Below are 24,431 nucleotides of genomic sequence, written 5' to 3' on the forward strand. Positions count from 1 at the left end.
TATACATTTGCGACAAAATGGCGATAACTTCTGAATTTCTTTAAAATTGTAACTCTTCAGGCTTTCCCGGCGATCTAATGACATCTTGGGTTGTCGGGTGTTCTGCCGGATATCAGCGTCGTTTAAAATTGTTCAGCAAAGTGTTAAATGGTCTAAAATAAATTACAGGTGAAGTTGAAATTGATTTGCTGTGACACAAAAATATATAAATTGGTAATTGTATATGTGGAAGTTACTGATTGTAACCTACAGACCTACAAGTTATTAAACTTAGTATGAAATCTCTAATCTGATTATTATTGATATAAATGTCACAAAACAGCTGTTAATGGAAACATCAGTTAGGTCACAGTACTTACGAAGCCCTCAGCCACCGCCAACCGATTCGGCTCATATTTGCCAAATCGTTAGTGTACAACCTGAAATGGAAGACACTAAGATAACTTAGCTCAACCCCGTCCCCACCCCCACCCTCCTCCCGATTTTTAGAAAAACACCCCTAAAATTCATTACGCGAAATCGACTCAGAACAGATGAGACCGATAGATAATTGAAACTGTGCATTGTACATCGTTATATATGGGGTGCAAGAACGCGTATTTTTCTAGAAATCCAGGAAAGAAACTTTTTTGACAGTCGCAGTTACCGCTGTGCAACGAAAGCTCCGCTGCCGTAACGACCCAGGCATTCGGCTGATGAGCAGAGAACTTGATTCGATTTCCAAATACAGTTTTTTTTTCTTTCTCGAAACTGGTAGGAACTGGGGGGGGGGGGGGGTGTTAATAAGGTCAACAGACTAAATCAGGAGGAATAATAATAGGGAAATACCTTTCTCAAATTAGTAACGAATTAAAATTATGCTTCGTTGTATAAAAACAATGCCCAGTAAGGAGTGCGAAGATGAGCATTCGGTCACGTTGTCGCGCAAGGAAGGAAAAAGAGCCCGGGTTGCAGTGGTGGTATACATAAAATAACGCATTCCTACATAGCGCAATATTCTATCACAGCGTCGGGATGATTATTGCCTGAAGTTTTTCTGTACTTAACAGCAACTAATAATGAATTTAATCCTCCACGTGCAGAAGAGATTTATCGTTTAACCAGATTCTTAGAAAAGTTTGTGTCACTCGTTCCGAATCCGGTAAACTGACAAATTAAAATTAAAATATATCTTGAGAACATTATGAAACCTTACGTTGCTGACAAGTTTTTTTTTATTCTGCTACTGGAATCCTGAGATGGCCAGAATAATACTGTCATGTATGATGGCATGAGCATAGATGGCCCAGGGGCAGCTGACTTCCATGGTAGAAGTAATAGTGAAAAACTGCAAGTCTGTGTAACGGCCACATATGTTTATTTTTGTCGCCAAATTAAAAACTTTATTTTGAGGCTTACAATTTAAATCTGCATCAGCAAACGCAGCGGGAATTGCACTACCGCGCTGACCCATTAACGATTCACACCATAATTCATGATCAACTTTCAGCACCTGTTTTTCAGGCAATCCTATTACATGCGTGGTACACATCAAAATTAATTCCCAAAAAACAAATATTTTCAAATATAAACCAAGTTTTTCTGCCGAATCTTCGAAAGGAACAATGTAATGGCGCGAAGATGGCATTCGCTAGATGTTCTTGGTGTCACGAGTTTATTTGCTTTGAATGCGTGTATGGCAAGTATTATCCATCTAGTTGTTCGATGGAAATTGAGGACATGTAACACAGTGAGTAAATGAGACAATTGTGAAGCGTCCATGATTAAATTTTTCTTTACTAAACCAAGCCGTTCCAGAAATTTATTTGCGTACTTGGTTGTTATTATTTATTGATTTACTTACCTTATTGACCGTCCTGTTGCTATCAATTCCGAAACGGAAAAGACAAAAAATGAATGTACTTCGAAATAGAACACAGGTTCTCTGATCGCTGGGCAGATGCCTTGGTGGATCGTTACGCCAGTGGAGCTTTCATTGCACAGCGTTTACCTTACGGATACATAAGCGGCAGCGAAAAAAGAACTGTTCCTCGATTTCTATAAAAATATAAGTTTTCGCCCCATATGATAACGAAAAAATGTTCATTTTTCAATTATTTATCGATCTCGTCAGTTTTTAGTCGATTGCATGTCTGATCTTTAAGGGTTGTTTTCTCATAAATGAGGTGTTTGTGAAACAAAATATCTTAGCCTCCTTCTTCTGCTGTGTACAAGCTACCTGACACATACGAGCTGAATCGGTCGGCCGTGTCTGAGGCCTTCGCCTTATTGGTAGAAAATGGAAAATACGCTTATTTATGAAATCTACGGAAAATAAGCAGTCCAATAAAGTTACGTAACTTTTAGTACAAAATGTTACTGCTTCGCTCGAAAAATTTTGGAACGGACATCTGCTTTCCTCTTTTTTCCAACAAAGTGACTTCTACCACCCAATGCACACCATTGAGAGCTTTGTTGCTAGATTTCTCTGATGGCACTGGTCTGCCTAAACATCTTCTTCTGTTTTAGATGTGAGGTGGCAATGTTCCTTCGAATATCCTTGATACTTGTGGTCTCTTGCGATACGTTTTTGTCCAGTATGTCACAGCTATCTCAGCAATTGTAATGAAAATTGGAGTATACCATTTTTTCCCACGAACTACGGACATATGTTTTCTTCCAAACACAAGTCATGGTGGACTAAGTCTGCCATATATTTGCTTTACTGTCTCACAAGATATGGCTGTTGGGTGAGCTACTTGTATTTTTATTCCGTCTATCGTCTAGAAACTGATACCTGAGGCACAATTAGATCAAAATTTCTTGCCGTTGTTAAACAAGTGTTGTCATTCCATTTTACGCTGACTTGGTTGTGTATGTCGAACAGGCAGACATCTGCTCTGCTTTCGAAGGGCAGTTAGCGTTCTTGTTCTGTCTTCTTGTAGCTGCCGCACAGAATCGCATCGTTTACATTTTTAGTAGAAATGGCACGTCTTTTAGGTGAACGACAGAGTCAACCTTCGGGAACTCCACTGTGAAAAGAATACTTGAGATTTTTCAGGGACATTCTTCCTACAGAAAAAGATTATAACAATAGCCGTTAGTATCAGACAAAGTCTAAAATGTGACCTAAATCTGACAAGTTTCCTTTAAAAAATTGTCTAAGGAGGGTCGACCCTGTCATCATTTCATCGATCGAAAAATTTCCGCCTCGTGCAAGTTTTTATTCATAGTGACAGACACCTGAACTTGAATCTATGGTCACTTTTAATGACATTCGCTTCGTTGTTATTCACAAAATGAAACATTACATTCAGTTCAACATACTTAGGTGTAAGGCATTTTTTACATGCGACACAACTAGATTGTTATCTTCTGACATATAATCTCTCTAGCTTGGCAATGTGTATCACCACGTTGTTTTCGCACTGTTTTGCATATTTTTCAGTTTCTTTCATAACACTGTTTAGTGACTTTGGTGCCTAGTGACTATCACCTGCTCCCTAGGTTAAAAGAGCATTTGGCCGGAAAGCGATTCAGTTCCGACGACGATGTGAAAGAAGAGGTTCATAACATTCTGAACAGCATGGCGGCGAGCTGGTATGACATGGGCATACAAAAAGTGCCACGGCGTCTGCAAAAATGCATGGACAGAAATGGTGGTTATGTCGAAAAATGGCTAAATGTTAAAGCTGTAAACTGGTGTAAACCATTGTAGAAATAAACAGGTCTATGTACGTATAAAAAAATAGGAAACCTTACTTTTGGGATTACCCTCGTAAATCATGCGGAGAGATGAATGTCATGCAACAAGGTATTTGCGCTTCGCCCGTTCGAAGGACTTTTTATGTGAGGGATGTGGGAGACAAGCAGCGAAACCTAAACATTGGATTAGTGCAGAACAAATGGTGAACAGATTCGTCTACTTGAAGGAGACAGTCGTTTTGAGGGAGAGCTAAGGAGTATCTGCAGTCGATGCGATACGATGCAAGCAGGTGCTGCAGTGGCCGTGACTCACCACTCGTCATTCTCTGTCCACAGGGGGCCGTTCAGCGTGGTGCGGCGCTGCATCCACCGGCAGACCAGCCAGCAGTTCGCCGTCAAGATAGTCGACGTCGCCAAGTTCACTTCCAGCCCCGGCCTCAGCACCGCAGGTCAGTAACCTGAACCAGCGCGATTGGTTCTTTGTAGAGTAGTGGACAAGTCTTCCACGGTCCGTAGCATTAATCCCACTGTAACTTAAAATACGTACACAGTGGGTGAGTGAGCCTTGTAAGCCCGTTATCACCACTGACTGAAGAAATATTAACAATAATGCATTTAACAGCAGTTGTTTCACGTACTTCGAGTCAAATCACTTTTTTATCATCTTCCATTAAGTACTTTTCTCGTTACAACGAATCATGTATCCTATTCTTCTTCTTCTTCTTCTTCTTCTTCTTCTTCTTATTTATTATTATTATTAATCTGGTGCAGTTATTGGTGGAGCCTCAATAGTTTCCCATCTTAGCCGGGCGTGCTAATGCCGTTGCTCGACGGGTGCGCTCTGGTATGTAATTAAGCAGGCTCCTAAAAGTGTGTTCCTAGGCTTTCCCGGCAAATATGCCGCTTGAAAGCCTCTGTAGCATGCAGCCGCATAGATTAATGGTTGGAGAACGAATTTTCTACGGTGTAACGTGCCATCACTATCGTCAGGTTACTCCAGGTGACTGACGTCCTGGAGCAGTCGGTGCGGTATGTATACCGGTCGTCTTCCCGTCTTCCCCCCTTCATTGACCCCGTGTGCGGACCAGTTAGTGTACCGACCGCGGTACTGGGAGTAGCTAGCGCTCGGGGGTGGAGTTGCGGACCTCAGTATGTGCTCCCCCTTCGCCGGGCTCGGTGTTCAGTTTCCGTTGCGCTTGGATAATTTTCAGTGCCAGAGTCCCCGCTTGACTAAGTTGGAATCCATTTTCCTAGTTGATGAGGTTCTCAAGTAGTCGGATTTCGATAGCCTCCTTTGTATACGAAGTCCCAATACTGGGATGTCTTATACATCTTAATTACTAAATTTTTGTTTTTCTTCTTCGTATTTCACTTCGTTGTTCAGCAACTGCCGATTTTGTAGGCTGTGTAGAGGTTGGTGTGCCGTTCATGTTCCATGCACTTTCCTTCAACCGGTTGGAAAACTGAAACAAAGCGTCTATCAGAAGAAAAGCCACACGGACCAGTACCTTCTCCCCCCCTGGCTGTCATCAGCCATTTATAAATGGAAGGAGTGCTAAGCGAGCTAGACCACCGAGCTCGTGTGATTTCCGACAAAGAAAGCGTAAAACCGGCACTGGAGCAGTTCAGGGACGTGTTCCAGAGAACACATAGCGACCGCCAGATTCGATGTGCTTTCAAGCAAAAGACCACACCACAACCAACAACGAAGCCGGCAAAGACCAAATCCGATTCAGGGACAATAAAATACGACCTGGGACTCCTTAAATCTGGAGTGTATTACGTACTATGTGAGTGCCAGAACGCATGTGTCAGATAAACCATTCGCACAATTGAAGAAAGGTGCACGGAATACAAACGACACGCTGACTTCCGAAAGGCTACAAAAACTGCTAAACAGTGCCTTGAAACCAGCCACAGAATGAAATAAGAGGATACAAAAATTTTGCATAGCACATCCCACTATTGGGACTGTGTGGGCCTATACAATGAGGCAATCGAAATCTGGCTACATGAGAACCTCATCAACAAGGACAATGGATTTCAACTTAGTCAAGCGTGGGCTTTGGCACTGAAAACTATCCAGACACAGCGGAAACGGAACACCGAGCACGGTGAAGACAGTCCGCAGCTCATGGTCAAGTGGCTAGCTTTGCTGCCTCTGGATCACGGGGTCCCGGATTCGATTCCTGGCCTGTCTGGGGATTTTCTCCGCCCGGGGACTCGGTGTTTATCATCATCATCATCATAATCATCATCATTAGTGTCGGTTCTCGATTGGATTGTGTAAAATATTGGACTGTGTAGAAACTGGGACTTTGTACAGGCGCTGTTGACCGCGCAGTTGAGCGCCCCACGAACCAATCATCATCATCATCATCATCATCATCATCATCACGGCGAAGACAGAGCGCAGACTGAGGACCGCCAGTCGACTCCCCCATCACCATGGCCGGCACATCTGTCAGTCAGGAGCATCCTGCTGATGATGTCACGTCCACTGTCGAAACTTCGTTCTACAACGATAAATCAATCCGGCTGCATGCCCGAGAGACTTTCAAGCGGATTCCTAAAACTTTGAACTTCGATTTCTCGAAAACGCTTAGGAAGCGTATAGTACCAAAGCAGCATTCGTTACATTTATGTATGTACTATAGTCGTACGAAAGACAAGCAGAAATCTGTTACACGTTCGTTGTATGCTTCACTTATTAGCTGTGGGATAAACAGGAGAAAAAAAATGAGTTTTGAGATTTTTCCCTTAAGGACAATTTGTCGAAAGATTTCGTGTAACGTAACAATGTTTCTGGCTTAAAATGACCTAAACTGGACATCACTGAATAAGGATATCTGCACTGAATTTAGACAGTCGTCTGAGAGGAAAATTTGATGAAGGCTGTTACGATGGACTTAAAAATTAATTTGCCTTTTGGGCTTTGGAAATCATGAAGGAGTCATTGTATCTACAAGTGAGCTGGCAGGCCGTCCTCGACCAGCGACGGAATAGACAACTTGAATCGTGAAGATAGATAACAAGACAGAGGTGCTGTGGATTTACCAGGGGTCTCGAGTCCGGCACTGGACAAGGCTGCCTGCGGATTGCGATGTTTTATTACTGCCGCGTCCTCCCAGCGCGCTCCCCTTCAGATCTGGGATTGACCTGCCGCCAGGCAGCCCTCTGTCCGCCTTGAATAATACAGCCCTCTGCCAGGGATCGCCGCCTCCAGCTGCCGTGCTCTCAGCCTTTCACGTTCTGTAGAGAGAGAGAGAGAGAGAGAGAGAGAGAGAGAGACAGAGAGACAGAGAGAGAGAGAGAGAGAGAGAGAGAGAGAGAGAGAGAGCGGGGAGGGGAGGTGAGAGAGAGGGGGGGGAGGGAAGGAGGGAGGTGACAGAGAACTTGAGGCGTGTTTTGATTTGCCGAGAAGCAGAAACCCCATAAATCCATCAACCAGCCGCGAAAGCGATGCCCACACACACACACACACACACACACACTGGTCATACCGGATTCGAGAGTCCATTACCGCGGCAACGTATTTTCGCCATCTGCCCCTGTCTTGAGCTATTTCCTTCCATTCACCTTCAATACCTAAGCTCCTCAAATCAGCCTTAACATTGTCCTCCCATCTACGCCTCGGTCTCCCCACAGGACGTTTTCCCTCTAAGTGCCCTACCAGTACTCTGCGCGCTTCCCTGCCCTCATCCATTCGAGCTACGTGACCCGCCCCATCGCAGCCTACGTGATTTAATAATACTGATTACGTCAGGGCTTGAATAGAGTTCGTGAACTTCTTCGTTATGCAGTTTTCGCCACTCTCCGCTAATGTCATCCCTTTTTGCTCCGAAAATTTTCCTCAAAATTTTGTTTTCAAATACTCGAAACGGGTTTTTATTTAGCACAGTGAGAGACCAAGTCTCTCACCCATACAGCATAGCTGGAAGAATAATAGTTTTGTATATTCTAATCTTTAAATTCCTAGACAATATCCGTGACGAAAGTAATCTATTCAGTGAGAAGTAGCACCCATTTCCCGCCCGTAATCTCTTCTTCAGTTCGGATTCAATTTCATTTCTCGAAGTGATGTCCACGCCTAGATACTTAAATGTGTTCACTTTTTCAAATTGCATGTCTCCAACTCTTAACATTTCCTGATCTACTGCTGTTGTCATTCTAGTAGTAACCAGGTATTTAGTTTCGTCTTCACTTATCCTTAGGCCTGCATCTTCACTAGCCTTGATTAACGCATTCGCATTTGCTGTTACAGATTCTTTCCTATCGCTAATGATGATTAGATCGTCTGCATACCCTAGTATCTTAATATTTCCATTTAACTCCACACACTCTGAATCATCTGCTGCCATTCGTACAATATATTCTAGGACTAAATTAAAAAGTAGCGGAGACAGGGAGTGTCCTGCTTAAGTCCGTTCTTTATTACAAATTATTCTGACTCCAATTTCCCCACGCGTACACTCCTTTCGTGTTTTTCAAACTCGCTTCTATAAGTCTAACATACTTTTTTGATATTCCAAGTTCCAAAAGAATTCTGTACAATTTTGATTGCAATACTGAATCATATGCTTTTGTAAAATCTATGAACAGATTATGAACTGGTTTATTGTATTCCCATTTCTTTTCCAAAATTTGACGCAGGGTGAATATTTGGTCTACAGTTGATCTGTTCCTCCGAAAGCCAGCTTGGTAATCGCTCACAATTTCATCTGCATATGGTATGAGCCTGCTTAGCAGAATATTCGAGAAAAATTTGGAACATACTGGTAATAGCGATATCCCTCTATAATTACTACAATCTATTTTGTCGCCCTTCTTAAAAATTAGGATCAGAATCGACTTCTGCCACTCTTCAGGTATCATCTGAGTTCCATACTTCAGTTATCACTTTCTGAACTACTTCCACCAATTTTGTCCCCCATTTTTAACTAATTCTGCAGTTATGCAATCTGATTCTGGTGCTTTATGGTTTTTCAATTTGTTGATTGCATGTCTTACTTCGTTTAACGTTGGCTCAGGTATCTGGGGTTCTGCTGTATGTATTTCGTACGCCTGCTCGTTTCCTGCTTCCAGGTAAACATTTAATAGATGCTCAAAATACGCCCTCCATTTACTTAATATAGCACTGAGGTCTGTCAGTATTCCCCCGGCATCCCCGCGAAGTGCATTTGTCCTAGCCTTGAACCCCCTTCCTGTACCCATTTATGTCTAGGTAAAGTTCCCAAATGTTGGTGAACTTGGGCAACTACAAGAAAATGATCGGAATCGCAGTCTGCTCCCCTGAAAGTCCTAACATTTTCTATATTAGTGTGCCATCTCCGATCTACAAGAACATGATCAATTAGGTTCCGGGTGTGTCCATCCGGAGAGACCCAAGTTGATTTATGAATGTCCTTCCTTTTGAATGTGCTCTCAACACTCATGTCCTTTGAAACAGCAAAATTAACCACCCTTGTGCCATTATCATTCGAAATGTTATGCAAACTTTGTTTCTCAATTGTAGGCCGGAATGCTTCCTCCTTCCCTATCTTCGCATTAAATTCACCTGTGATCAATTTTGTCTCTTACGAGGAGAACTCATCCCACAGTTGATCTAGTTCTTCATGAAAGCCGTCTTTAACAAGCTCTTCAGTGTCCTCAGTTGGTACGTGTACATTAATTACGACTAGTCTATTCCACCTGCCGGACAACACTATAACTGATAGTCGGTCACTAATGAACCTTATATCTCTGATTGCGTGAAGCACTTTTCTCTGTACTGCGAAATCTGTTCCGAAGCTGTGAGCTTCCGCACCCCCATAGAAAAATGTATAGTTACCCGTCTTCATGCTACCCTCCCCCTGCAACCGAGATTCTTGAATAGCTGTAATGTCTACATCGTATATATCTAATTCGTCTAATAATGTCTGGTACGTTCCTGGCCTGTTCAAACTTTTAACGTTCCATGTTCCCAACTAGAAAGTTCCTTTCGTGCTGAATCTCTTCGAAGTAGGTTCCGCCCGGAGATGCGAATGGGAACCTGGTTTACCTCCGGAATATTTTACTTCAAAGGGACCCATGCCCATTAATGTTGCTGATTCTTGATGAACAGATTTGATAGTAAGAGGAGAAGAAACAGGGATGGTTCATCAAGCCATCGGCTGCTCCCCACCGGCTGTCCGCTACTGCTTATTTTTTGTATTCGCAGCTACCCTTCATATCTGAAGGCCGTATCCCCTATCCGCAACCTGGGGACGCGCTGTGCCGTGGTGGTAGGGGCCCACAAGACAGAATGCGATGCCCGCGGACAATTTAATGTGCCGTTAGACACAAAGGACTCCTTTAGTGAAGTAATATCTTCAACAACAGGAAGCTAACTCTATTGACTGATCACTTGGATCTCCCAGCTTGTATTCCAAAAAGCATTTTCGAAGCTTGTAGGAGGCGTGTGGCTGCACGTAATTGCACCGTGAACTATTGCCGCGGTTCTCTGCGAGCACCTTCCATTTATTACGGAGCTCATACCACCACCATAACAGCATCAAACATCACTTAATGTACGATATTGTCACTTTTAGTGATTTCTGTACTGACGTTGCGTGTAATATAATAATTTGGCATTTAGACGTTGAAATTTCAAACGTGTATCACATTCGATGTTAGACTATTCCAGTTATCATTTCTTGAGAAACAGTTTCATATAAAGCGCGATTCCGTGATGATGTTCCAAACATTCAGGGATGATGAAACGGGGAAGACATATCAAACTGAGGTAACGGACCCTTGTCGGGAAGCAATCGTGTTGGAAGCTAGAAGAGAAAACAGTTCTCATAGCTCTGACAGCAGAATCTATGTGCTGGTACTGCTGCTGCGAGGAAATGTTGCGTAGGCAACTTTCAGAGGACCAAAACAAGGAAAATGTTCTAGTAAACGTGGGCTCTAAACTGAACAACTTAAGAGCTATGGGTACTTGTTGAGTCGGAGAGATGTCTTTGACAGCGTGGAAGACGAACAAGTGTTCATAGCTCTTCAGTTATGCATTCGAGCACTGGTTTATTGGATTTTTCTTCTTCTTTTGTTCCATAATACCTCCTCCAAAAATACGGAAACTGAACAGCTTGCAGAAGAGGAGATACATTTCACAGTATCGAAGACGAATAAGTGCTCATGGCTCCTCAGTTACGCATTTAGAGCCTATGTTTACTACACATTTTTCTCTGTTTTGGCGCATATTAACACCTCTGAAAGGGACTGTGTTCTGCGAACAGAGGACCGAAGCATACTTTGTGGCGTCGGCAGCGTGCTCCTTGCCTGACGCCACACTCACGAACATCGCCTAAGGCGATAGCTGGCAACGCACGCGTAAGCGCCTTATTGGACCACTGTTTATGCTTCTGGCTACCGCTGAATAAATTCATGTGCCCAAAAACTGTCACTGTCGCTTGTCTTGTGTCCTTCATGCCACTCGTAATGATCGCTACTGAGGCGAAGTACTTTCATCATACCAAAACTAAAATTGAAGTCAATGTTAAATGTCCTGCGCACTTCCTGAAACGCATGCTAAGGACAAAGCCGGTAGCATGACGCTTCTGACTGGAGTTTCATTAGTTCTTCTCACTGCGCATCGTCCCGCCCCAAGTCCTCTTTCTAAGTGCGCATCACTGCAGTATTTAGTTGTCAGCTCGCTACCTATTGAATCCTTGATCCCGTAATGTTACGACAAATCAATATTCTGTCGATTTTGTTCTATACTTTGCCGGCATACAGCACATGCGCCATTTTTTATCTCCTCGTCGTGTTATATTTACTGGGTCTCTACCATCTGCTTGAAAGCCATTTGGATTTGTTCTCCGCCGCATCCATTTTTATCGAATACTACTTGGTGTGGCTAGGTTTCCTTGGCATGGTTTGTTCGTCAGGTTTTGCACGGACCCTATGGACCAGCTTCGTAGCAGACCCTCACGTTGTGAAAGATAACAGCTGGAGGTGACGAGATAAAAAGTAGCATGCGTGGCTTTCCTGTACATGCTGTGTCTCATAATGCCGTTCGATTTGCGCTTGACTTGGACGTTTAAAAGCGTAGTTGGCCATTCTATTTCTATAGTGAATTTTATGCTGGGATGGAGAGAGTTCAGAGGCTTAAACTCCTAGTCTTTCATTCCTGTGTAATAAAATCACAAATGTGTTATAAACGTGTCTGAAAAATCATGTGGGCTAAGTGCAGTTTTTTCAGAACCTTCTCTTCGAAATTTTCCACGAATAAACCTGCCACAACAGGTGAAAGAGGGCACCCCATAGCGACGCCACCAGTGCGTGCACAAGAGCAGCCGCTAAAGAGAGAGAGTGTAGATGTGAGAACGAATTCGAGAAGGTTAGTCATTTTAGAGCTGTATTTTTCGCTGATCGATTTGAAGGAATCAGAAAGCGGAATTCTGGTGAAGAGGGAGACGACCTGATAAGGTCCTGGTATTAATTCGTAGATCTTCGATCCAGTGAATGAAATTTACAGAGTTTCTGATGTGGTCCTGACATGTACCTAGGTGCTTAATACTGCCCTTAGATGATGTACCAGCTGGTACATAGCTGTACTTGAGCTGCTTACAATAGGCCACTAGAGGAATGTCTTGTCTGAGAATTTTTGGTAAGCTGTAAGGGCTTGGCGCTGCAGCAGCCAGTGTTTGTAAGTTTTTGATTATTTCCTTCACCAGGGACTGGAGTAGAAGATCTGTGGTCTTTCTTTTCACTGTTTTCGTCGAATCTTCATATAATTTCACATATGCTGGCTCCTGGAACGAGTTCTAGGAGAGAGTTACCTAAATCGTACCACTTGTCGGATTTTATTTATAAGGGGTAGTCAAATGAAAACGTAACACCGCATTCCTGGGCGTTTTGACTTCATGGCGCGCCGCAGTTTCTGCAAAGTGTCTCATAGCGCTGCGCACTGGTTGTTTGTGTCACGCTCGGGAAATAGGACGGAGGGCCCCTGCAGTTGAAAGAGGTCATCCTGACTTTGTCGGAACATATGTTAACAGCTCTGGATTTCTTTGGCTGGGTGATATGTGAGATGTTTCCACTGTTGGCTTTGTCGTTTGCGCTCTGGCTGTAGCACTGCTATCGGACGGAATCATCCAGTTGCACGATAATGCCCACCCCCTCACTGCCAATCGGACGAAGCGTACACCTCGGCGATTTGGCTGGGAAACTCTGAAATGTCCTCCATACGGCACGGATCTTTCACTCTGTGGTTTTCACATCTTTTGCTCCCCCAGGACAGACATCGTCGGTTTCAGCCGAACGGGGAAGTGCAAGTGTAGATGCGGCCAACTGCGTTCTATGGAACAGGAATTGATTGTCACGCCTCCCAGTGGGGTAAATGTCTTAACGCGTTTGGTGATGACTTTTGATTGGAATCATTCCATGATCCTGTTGTTTGACTGCAACTCATACTATGGCGGAAACACGAAGTTACAAAATTATTTAAACAATGCCATATTCAAGAACATAATGTTGTCCTTGATATCTGATAAGAAGAACGGAAATCCAGAGAAAAAAAGTCACTACACTTAATTTTCTAAAACTCTGCAAGTGTCACAAATTAGGAATCTGGTTTTCTAATTTGTACCACTGTGCGCGTAAATTGTACCACCGTTATGAATTACGTCCCTGTGTTTAAAGATACAGGGTGACAATGATCTGTATGAAATAAAATCGTTATAACTTCTGAACAGTTTGCGTTAGGACGTTCAAACTGCACGGTTGTCCGCGGGGCATGATGGGAATTATTATGGGCATGCGTGGTTTGGTTTAGTGACGAAGCCCACTTTCATTTGGATGGATTAATCAGTAAGCAAATTTGGCGCATTTAGGGGACTGAGAATCCGCATTTCGCGATCGGAAAGTCTCTTCACCCTCAGCGGGTGACCGTGTGGTGTGCAATATCCAGTTGTGGAATAATCGATGGGATATTTATTGAAAGCGCGGAGACTACCGAACGGTACGTGAAGGTTTTGAAAGATGATTTCATCCCTATTATCCGAAGGGACCCTGATTTCGACAAGATGTGGTTCATGCTGGGATACCCAGAGCCCACTGATGTGGGCCTCGATTGACCGCCACATTCTCCGGGTCAGAACACACGTGGCTCCTAGTAAAGACAATGTGTACAGCAATAACCCCAAAACCATTGCTGATGGACGTTTACGTGTTCAACAAAATGTGTGCACGCCGTAGTTCATAACTAAGTTACATTTTTTTCATATGGTTCCATAATTGCCATTCTGTATGCACCAGGATACGTTTCAGGAAATACTCCTTATTTTAGTTCTTACATCACTGAAACTTCCTGGGAGATTTAAATTGTGTGCTGGAACGAGACTCGAACTCGGGACCTTTGCCTCTCATTCTGGAAACATCCCCCAGGCTGTCCCTAAGCCATGTCTCCACAATATCCTTTCTTTCAGGAGTGCTAGTTCTGTAGGGTTCGCAGGAGAGCTTCTGTAAAGTTTGGAAAGTAGGAGACGAGCTACTGGCAGAAGTAAATTTCTGAGGACGGGGTGTGAGTCGTGCTAGGGTAGCTCAGATGGTAGAGCACTTGCCCGTGAAAGGCAAAGGTCCCGAGTTAGGCACACAGTTTTAATCTGCCACGAAGTTTCATATCAGTGCACACCCCGCTGCAGAGTGAAAATCTCATTCTCTTACATCATTATTTGCAGGCATTTTTCACTCCTTTCCTCATCCCTGCGTACTTCGGACGAATCCCCTCTCTCTCTCTCTCTCTCTCTCTCTCTCTCTCTCTCTCTCTCTCTCTCACACACACACACACACACACACACACACACACACACACACACACACACACTTCTTTCTTTATTTCATAGGCTACTTGTCAGCTGAAAGGCTCCTTGGCTAGGACATGACGTTTTGTTTATAGCATTCATCCTGCTCCCAGATTCGATGATATGTCTTGGCTGGATATCTGTAGTCCACATTTTGCTTGCCAGGGCTCTGTCTGTATTGAAAACAAAGGGGCAGTCCTTTCGATCTGTAGTATCAAAGTTTTCTTACGTCCGACATGGTTAAACAGATCATCATCCGTTCGAAATCAAGAACATGTTCTTCCAATTAGTTTTAAACTGCATTTCGGCCATGAATTTTTATATCTCCGTTCTCATTTTTACTTTTACATTTAGCATGCCTCTTAATTGTTGCTTTGGCACATTCTGCATACGTGCACTTTCATTTAATCCATGATCCCCATTTAGACATTATTTTAAAGCAAAAACAATTTATCTGTGCTCCACTTCCATAATGCCTTTCTCTTATCATATTGAAATACCAAATAATTATTTAATTAGTAACTTATGGAAGAGAATGGATTAGAAAATTAATTATATTATTTACATTACGTTGCGTTAATAATGCTAAATGCATGTTTTAATGGTCATCACACGAAGACGTTTCTTAAACTGTACCGGTACTATAAGGGAAACTTACACCACTACATTATAGGCAACTCGGCATTTTGTCTTCATCCATTTCCTACAATCGAATCACAACAAATAGAGACTTACGATTGTCCGATAACAAAGGTTATTTCAGTTATATTCGCTGGTCCCGGCGGAGGTTCGAGTCTTCCCTCGGGCATGGGTGTGTGTGTGTGTGTTTGTCCTTACGATAATTTAGGTTAAGTAGTGGCTGGTTCAAATGGCTCTGAGCACTATGCGACTTAACTTCTGAGGTCATCAGTCGCCTAGAACTTAGAACTAATTAAACCTAACTAACCTAAGGACATCACACACATCCATGGCCGAGGCAGGATTCGAACCTGCGACCGCAGCGGTCACGCGGTTCCAGACTGAAGCGCCTTTAACTGCACGGCCACACCGGCCGGCCGGTTAAGTAGTGTGTAAGCTTAGGGACTGATGACCTTAGCAGTGAAGTCCCATAAGATTTCACACACATTTGATTCAATTACAATTAGCCACAAATAAAACATTGTGTTGACACATGGAACATTAATTCTCCTCGCTACGTAATGCTAGATGAAAATTGCACCAAATCATCATAGTCGCCATCTGATATCTTCAACACACAGGTCTCACAGCTGACACTATGGCTCCAGGAAGCGCGCAGTTCACGCTGACATCACTAAATATTAGGTGGTGCAAGAGATACGAATTCTATAGAAGTGGTACAAATATGGAACCGGTACGAGATAGGCAACTCTTCCCTTCATTTTTCTGCTGCGCTCATACAGTGGAAGTAGCGCACATGAATTTTCTATGTCCACATGTAAAATGATTACTTGAGGATCATTCCACAGTTCTCTAATGGCAACTGTTTCAGCTTCCGATATGTTTGCCTTCGGTGGAAAGGCTCTGATGACCGCACGACACGTTCCCCGAGGTATCTCTTCCGCATCGTCGTAGGGAAGGGTGGAAATGCCTTTTTAGATACCACTGAAGAAATCTGCAATATATATAATAGTACGTGTTGGTGTAAAATTGAGTCTCCTTCGCGAGAACTGATCACGGCGCGTCATTGCGCTCTCTCTCTCTCTCTCTCTCTCTCTCTCTCTCTCTCTCTTCCCGCGAGACTGATTACAGTTCGTCGTTGCTCTTTTCACGGTGGTTGTTCTCTTTGTGTCAGATCCCCGAAATTGGATAATGTTTTAATAGTGCGTCACCATCGCTCAGCATTAGCACAAGAGACGTCGTCAACCTACTCCCAAGAACCAGGCAAGAGCAAACAAGCCTAAGTGGGGTACGAGTAATTGCTTTGTGTTCTGTCCAGTTGCCGACGGGTGTACCCAATCCTTCCACTCAGAAGGGCAAGACATGGTCTTTTTGTGATACAGTGGGCGGTCGCAGTATTAACGAGATTCAGTCGTCGCAAATGTTGATAATAGCCATGGCCACGACACCTCATAAAGAAGGTGAGAGGGATTGAGAAAATATTTTGTCACAAAGCTTATCTAGCTTCTTAAGTCTCTGACACATCTACTCCCCGTAGAGGACTCTGACATGTGATCATCGGCTTTACCGACGAATCAGATGTTTGTATTGCTCTCGGGTGACCAGCCGGGAGCCGTCGTTGGCGAAACACGATTTTTCGACAACATACCTTACCTCCATTTTCAGGCGATACTTGTAGAATGAGAGTCTTTGCCACATTGCCGCCTCTTTCCAATGTCCACTGTCCAAAGTTCGGGACTTCATATTTAAGGTACGGTGAATGTCGTCTTTTCGGTCAAATGTTAGAAACGAAAACAGATTCTAAGTCCACTGGTACGAAGTAAACATTGGAGAAAAACGCCGAGGCTATGTGATGAGAGCGCATGGGGTGCTTAATAGAACAATTATACTTTCTAGACTACTGAAACCGTCATAGAGGAATCACACCGATTAAGGAGAGGCAACAGGAGGCGTTCTTGAGAGGGTTTTATCTGCGGAAATCTGTGCTAGTAACAGTCCAGCACTATCTCGGATGAACGCTATTTGGAATAAATCATAGTGCCAGGCCGCCTTTTAAGAGAAATTGGTATTTTCTTTCAGACGTAATTTCATTTCAGCTGTTGCATTAACCGAAATATCTTCTTTTCATTTTACAACAGGAACTGTAACAGTTGTACACAACATTTCGCCGAAGTATCTGCTTGTATTGACAAAGATTGATCTTTGATGCCTCAACGTCTCCCACCTACTGACTCGACGTAATCACGTGCTGATCACCCCAGCTGCACTCGATTGGTTGATAATTCCATCATAATTTTAGGAGCTTTATGCAAGTGACAACTCTGACAGGAGTCGAATTCAGCTGCATTTACAACCACTGCGGCAACCTCATCAGTCGTAAATCACACATTTCTATTTCATAAACGCTGTCAATTTTTAGCACACAAAAACTTCAGTTGCCATAATTTTTTATTATGTTGCAAACTCTCGTAGTAGCAGCGGATGTAACTGACGAATTGTGCGAAGCGAATCTAATAATAGATGATCTTAGCTTTGAGACAATATTTTCCGATTGATCATAGACTGAAAATATGACATTGCTGTGCCTGTGTTACTCTGCATTACGATGCAATGCTCCTTCGAACATAGTAAAACGCATTGCGGTGACTACAGCCGTTATGAAATGCATGAAGTGTATTCGCAGTTGGGAATATGGAACGACGACAGTGAAAATTTGTGCCCGACGGGGATTCGATCCCGGATTTCCCGCTTATCGCGAGTGGTCGCCTTATCATTTGGATATCCGATCACGACTCGCGGCCACAGCCAAACTTCCATATGACGCCATCCATGCGTTTACAACTTGAACTCATCCATTGCGTATATTCCCGTACAGTGGCGACATTTTACCTGAGACTCGCTAGCCCGTTAACACAGGCACTGCAAAATCGTATTTATCCGCTGTTGTTTCAAATTTCGATGTAATGTTCCTTCGTACATGATGCGTGTTGACGAGACACGGAAGTTTGGTCTCGTCGCGAGCTGTGCTCGGATAAAAAAAAAACATTAAAAAAAATGGTTTGGCGACTGCTCGCGATAAGGGGGAAATCCGGGTTCAAGTTCCAGTCCGGGACACATTTCTATTTTCGTCTTTCCGTTATACAGCTGATGCTTGTCCATATTCGTAACTGCGAATACATTTCATTTAGAGACTGTATATGTTTATCTGACAACGTCCTTGGTGAAACGAACAGGATAAAAACAGCTTATGCTAAACGTGGACTAGCAAACTACATTGTCTGTACAGTATCTATTGTCTTGTTCGAACATAACACTAGACACAGTCTAAATATGTAAGCGTAAGATGCCACGTGTACAGCTTCTCTGAGGTACCCATTAGCTCATGCAGTCGCGGTCGATACTAATAATGACACTTATTCGTATTGTGCAATGGTGCAGAAGGCGTGCGAGAGACGGCACTGAAGAATGAGATGTTGCCGAAAATGTTCACTGTTCGCATAATGCACAAATGGCATCTGCATACTAAAGACTGTGCAACACACTCAAAACATCCAGTTTCTTTCACGAATGAAAGCAATATTCATCAAACGGCATCCTCAACAAGGTCTCTGGATATCACTTCATGGGCTCCTAGCGGAAAAAACTGTTGAACTGTGACATTTTTGTCACATACAAAATTGTTTATTTTTATCTTCTCTACACATTCTAAAATTTTGTGTACTTACTTCCTTTGAACCCTTCGTGCGAAGCGCTAGTGATGACAGCAGTATGTAACGCATACACATGAGAAAAAACACTGTGCGGAAAAAAAAATAAAACAGTACGCAATATAAAACTGAAGATGACGAAGGCGCAACGAGATACATACCTGTTTTCAAGTACACTACCCTGGAAGCACTCTTGAAACTCTGTTGCAGAAGTAACAATAAAATGCAACATGTAAAAGCAGAGACATGTTCTGGAGAAGCAACTTCTGCACATAGACTGATGGGCCAAAACATTATGACGACCTACTTAAAAGCGTGTTGGGTCACCTCTGGAACGCAAATCAGCAGTGATTCTGTGTGCCATGGAGTCAGTAACACCTTAATACAGGGGCGGGCAGGAATCCTGCACGTGTGCGGTGCACTTGCACGTGTGCAGTAAACAGGTGTTCTGAGTGCACACAGGGGCAAGCTGACCACCCGCTTCTCTCCCCTCCCCGCCATACCGTCTCACCGCTTCTTCCTCTGTAATAAGTTTGTTTCCTGGCCTGCTTTATTGAATGAAGGAATAAGGTCACTACGAGTGCTTGAAAGAAATCATGGTTTGAAAGAGTACCTATTACCTACGATACGTTGTATTTAATTCTCACAGGTGGAGTTTACAATACGTTTAACGTCTGGAACAAAATTTCTACATACAGAAAAACGCAAACAGTTACGTAAATTTTCATTACTGATGTTTGCTCTCAACCGAGACTTATTAATTTTCATAACAGAAAAAAAGCTCTCGCAAACGTATGTCGAGCCTAACATTATCTTTGCGGCTTCACGATGGAGACGAGGAAACTCTTGCTGTGGAAAGTCGTGATAAAAATCTATTACACGTCTTACCAAAAGGAACTTATGTATCATACAAGAATTACGCTGTAGAATCTACAGTGTAGATCTATTAATTCCATTTGCAAACTGGGATGTATATCATCTACAGAAACAGCAAATTGTCTCGAGAACTATTCAAAACCTTGGGATAAGTATGATATATCCCCAAATCGCTTGAGAAATTCCTCTTTTATTGCACTAAGTACGGGAACATACTGAAATTTATTATAATGGCGTTCAATATTAAACTTCCGCTGACAAGCGAGAATACTGTCACATATTATACATTTCGAATTTTCACGTTTTTGCTCAAAGAAAAAAATGATTCTCCCATTGCTTTTTAAAAGATAGCAAATCTCCACTTCTGCGTGTCCTTGAGTCACTGTGCATTTTCCGGTTCTTGAAATACAACGTTCACTACGTAGTGGTCCCTTCGCTTCAACGTCCGCAGCTTAGCCTGGTACTACACTGCCGCAACCTGCCGGCTGTCACAACTGTCCCGGTCGACGATTGGACGCGAGCAGCACACGTGCAGCGCTGTGCGCTCATGAGCCGCGTGCAACGTTTGCCCGCCCCTGCCTTAATAGGTTTCCAGAGGTTTGTGGCACCAGATCCCTACGCACTTACGTAATTGACGGGTGGTTGGTTTGTGGACGCGGTGCTAGCGCCCGATAGCGTACCAGTTGGAATTCATCGGATACAGGTAAACCGAACTTGATGGCCAATACATAAACTTAAATTCACTGTCATGCTCCTCAGACCAGTGTAGCAACATTCTGGCCTTGTGATACGGATAGTTATCCTGCTGGAAGATGACATGGCTGTTGGGGAAGACATCAAGCATAAGAGGTTACAGGTGGTCCCAAATAATGTTCGCGTAGTCCACAGCTGTCATGGTGACTTCGATTACCACCACAGGGTCCATGCGAGCCCAGGGGATTGTCCCCCACAACACAATGCTGCTCTCATCAGCCTGTGTCGGTGGCATGCTGAATGTCTCGAGCAGCTGTTTGTCTTGATGAAAGCGTGTCTGGACACGACCATCTACCTGGTTTAATAATAAACGGGATTCATGCGGTCTGCCGACTAGATTCCGCTGACCCGCGGTCCGATCTCGATGGATGATCCCATGCCCATTGTAATCGTAACTGACGAAGTTGTTGGGTCAACATGGGAACAAGTGCCGGCCGGTGTGGCCGAGCGGTTCTAGGCGCTTCAGTCTGGAACTGCGCGATCGCTACGGTCGCAGGTTCGAATCCTGCCTCGGGCATGGATGTGTGTGATGTCCTTACGTTAGTTAGGTTTAAGTAGTTCTAAGTTCTAGGGGACTGATGACCTCAGATGTTAAGTCCCATAGTGCTCAGAGAGCCGGCACGGTAGCTGAGCGTGTTCGGTCAGAGGGTTACATACCCTCTGTAATAAAAAAAAAAACCCTGAGTGAATCGATCATCAACGAACTTCATCGGATGTCTCACGACGTCCGCCACGAGCAGATACAACGAACAACAGCGAACAAAATGAGATTTAAAAAAATAAATAGAGCCATTTGAACTATTTTTTTAAATTATTCTAAGTAACACATAGGGAAAATATGTTTTGTGTTAATTCATTCTGCTTATTAAGCATTTATCGGAAGGTTTTTCTCTTGTCTGTTATGTTTCTCATTCTTCTTACAGATAAAGTGAACAGTCTATAAGTGGATCATTCACTGTTCACAGATTGTTCTTTATGTGCATCTACGTGATTACTCCTCAATTCACTATTAAGTGGCTGACAGAGAGTTCATCGAACGACCTTTAAGCTGATTCTGTATCGTTCCACACTTAAACGGGACGCGGAAAAATGAAAACATAAATCATTCCCTGCGATCTCAGATTTGTCTCATTTTATTATGATGATCATTTCTCCCGATGAATTGTTTTCGTGGTCTACCAAATACGTTAGAATCCTGAAGCTTTCAGGCAAATTAAAATTGTGTACCGTACCGAGACTCGAACTCAAGACCTCTTGCTTTTTTAACGTATACAAACTTTTATTTACAATTTTTAACAATTACAGATTTTTACATGAAATGGTGTGCTTGATTATTAAACGGTGACGTACATTTTATCGTTTCTGTTCTGATTGTTCTTTAAGTAGTCTTTTGGTTATCCTTCAGATAATTTTTCTTGTCATTACTTTTTTAATTACAAACTTGGGTTACTTTGAGATATATATATATATATATATATATATATATATATATATATATATATATATATATATTTCTGGCAGTTGCTTTATCGACTGAGCTAGCAAAGCACGACTCACGACCGATCCCCACAGCTCTAATTCCACCAGTATCTCATCTCCTACCTTCCATGCTCTACGCGAGTTCTGCTCTTGCACTGTAGGCGCGAGGGCTTCTGTGAAGACTTTTAGAACAGAGAAACGTTCTGTGTGAGACATAGTTTAGATTTGATACTGCTATCAGTATTCCATCAATCATAAATGTTAATTTAAGGCTTATTACGGGAGATGAATGCTAAACTAAGCTTTCTACCATTGGTGTGCATACTGTTCTGAATAATCAATGTATCATTTTGCCTTCTTGTGCAGCGACTGCCTTTGGAATCACCAACATGCGGTACTCTCTCCGATATTTAAAGCTTCGTTGGCCTAGGTTGCATGTTCTTATAATTGTTGTTGTCGTTGTTGCTTCTGTTGTCGTTGTTTTGTTGTTGCTGTTTCTTGAGTCCGAAGATTGGCCTGATGGACCCCCCAGCTCTACCAACTGAGTTACCAAAGCTATCCTGCACGAGCCTCTCCATCTCAGAGTAACTACATAATCAACATCCATTTGAACCTGCATACTGTATTCATCCCTCGGTCTCCCTGTACAGTTTTGCTCTCACATCCCCCTTCAGCACCAAATTGACAATTTTCTGATGACTAAGAATATGTCCCATCGACCAATACCTTCTCTTCGTCAAGTTGTGCCATAATTTTTTTCCCAGTTCGACTCAGTGCTTCATTTGTCATGCGATCTACACATCTGATCTATAGCATTCTTCTGTAGCACTACATATAAATGCTTCTACTGTCTTCTTATCTACATGGTTTGTCTCCCACCTTTCACTTCGTTACATACGAATATCTTCTGAAAACGCTATCTAACACTTAAATTTTTTATTTGATGTTAACACATATCTATTGTTAAGAAATACTTTTCTTGCTATTGCCAGTCTGCATTTTATTTCGTGTACACTTCCGCTGTAATCAGTTTCACTGCGCAAATAGCAAAACTCGTCAACTACTTTTACTTGCCTCAATATTTAATTCAATTCTTTCAACAGAGACAGATTTTATCTTTTCTTTCAAGACATATCCGTCCCTGTGCCGCATATAATTCTTTTAATGCAGTGATAAAGTTATAGTCAGACTACAAAAAAGCGAAGTAGTGGTATTAGGTGTGTAAACACAATCATTTACAATAAAAATTTTCCTTGTCCATCCCAAAACCCGGAAAGTGGCTCTTGAAAGTCGATGTGAAGAAACAAAAACTACGAGTATTACAACGCTTCATATTCCCTGACTCCCACAAGTGGTTGTGTCTCGGTATTAAGCAGCTAGGCGGTTGCATTGCTTGTCATTCCACCTCTAACCTAGAACGCATGCGACACGCGTGACGTGGTAGAGCGGTAAAGTTCATATGAGGGACAAGTAAGGTTCAAACTTCATACTGTTATTATGATGTAAGTTTCCCGTGTTGTGTATCTAAATAACCATAAAACGTCCCTGCTAATGAAACTATACACTTGCCTACACTTGTAGATGGTGTGCCTGTTCTAGCGTTTGCCTGTAACTGCATTAAGAACGTTTCTTTTCAAGCTTGTTGCACCTCATGAGAAACATCCAGTTTAAGATTTCCGTGGTTTCCTTAAAGCTCACAAGATGAATGCGGGGATGGATGCTTCGGAAAGAACGCCGCCGATTTCTTTCCGTGCCCTCACGCATCATGAGGCGTTTCTAAACTAGTTGTGACAGACGTCGTTATACATTTGTCCGCTACCCACTGGAAGAAAGGACGAGATTAACTGACCATTAGACACTCAGGTGCCACCACGTACTAATCACATAGGCCTCTTCAAAAGCAGTCAGAACGCCCCTATACCTGAGAGCGTGGCAGCCGTTAGAAACCTGGAGGGAGCACTGTGTCCAGGAGGCGGGCGGATCTGGGCGTGCAGAAGTGTGAGCAGGAGAGGAGGCGGCGGTTCTAAGGGCCGACCGCACTCGTTATTCGCCGCTCGCTCTCCACCTGCTGTTCAAACCCAAGGCGCGGTCGCGGGTGTCAGCCGGCACACCAGACGTGGGACAACAAAGCCCTCGTCTCCGTAGGCGATGTTGACACAATTCGCGCATTCTTTTATTTTTAGAATATCTCTTCACTTTTTGTGTTGTATTGCGAGTGTGCACATGTATAAACTTTTTGCGTGTGGGTACTTAACGTTTCCTTAATTGTTTCCAACACATTGCGTGTCGTAGTGAAAAGGAGTCATATGAATTGTTCAGATTTTGTCACTGATCCTCGATATCGTTTTATGATATTGTTCCCTTTCTGAAGCAAATCGTGCTTTTCATTTATCGGGTCTATTCGTCACTCTGCGCGTTCACTATCGAAACTGGATTATACTCCCGTATTTCACTTCATCAGTTCTCA

At 43.1% G+C, this 24,431-nt stretch overlaps 1 protein-coding gene across 1 annotated transcript in view; it reads left to right on the top strand.

The window, feature by feature from the left end:
* The first annotated feature begins 3,964 nt into the window (after window positions 1-3,964).
* Window positions 3,965-24,431, top strand: part of LOC124769265 (peripheral plasma membrane protein CASK-like) — a 698,413-nt gene continuing 677,946 nt past the window's right edge. The window contains exon 1 of the mRNA XM_047249162.1: window positions 3,965-4,133. Coding sequence (XP_047105118.1) covers window positions 3,965-4,133 — 169 coding nt within the window. The remainder of the gene's footprint in view (window positions 4,134-24,431) is intronic.

The sequence above is a fragment of the Schistocerca piceifrons genome, chromosome 1 (genome assembly GCF_021461385.2).
Source record: "Schistocerca piceifrons isolate TAMUIC-IGC-003096 chromosome 1, iqSchPice1.1, whole genome shotgun sequence".
NCBI lineage: Eukaryota > Metazoa > Arthropoda > Insecta > Orthoptera > Acrididae > Schistocerca > Schistocerca piceifrons.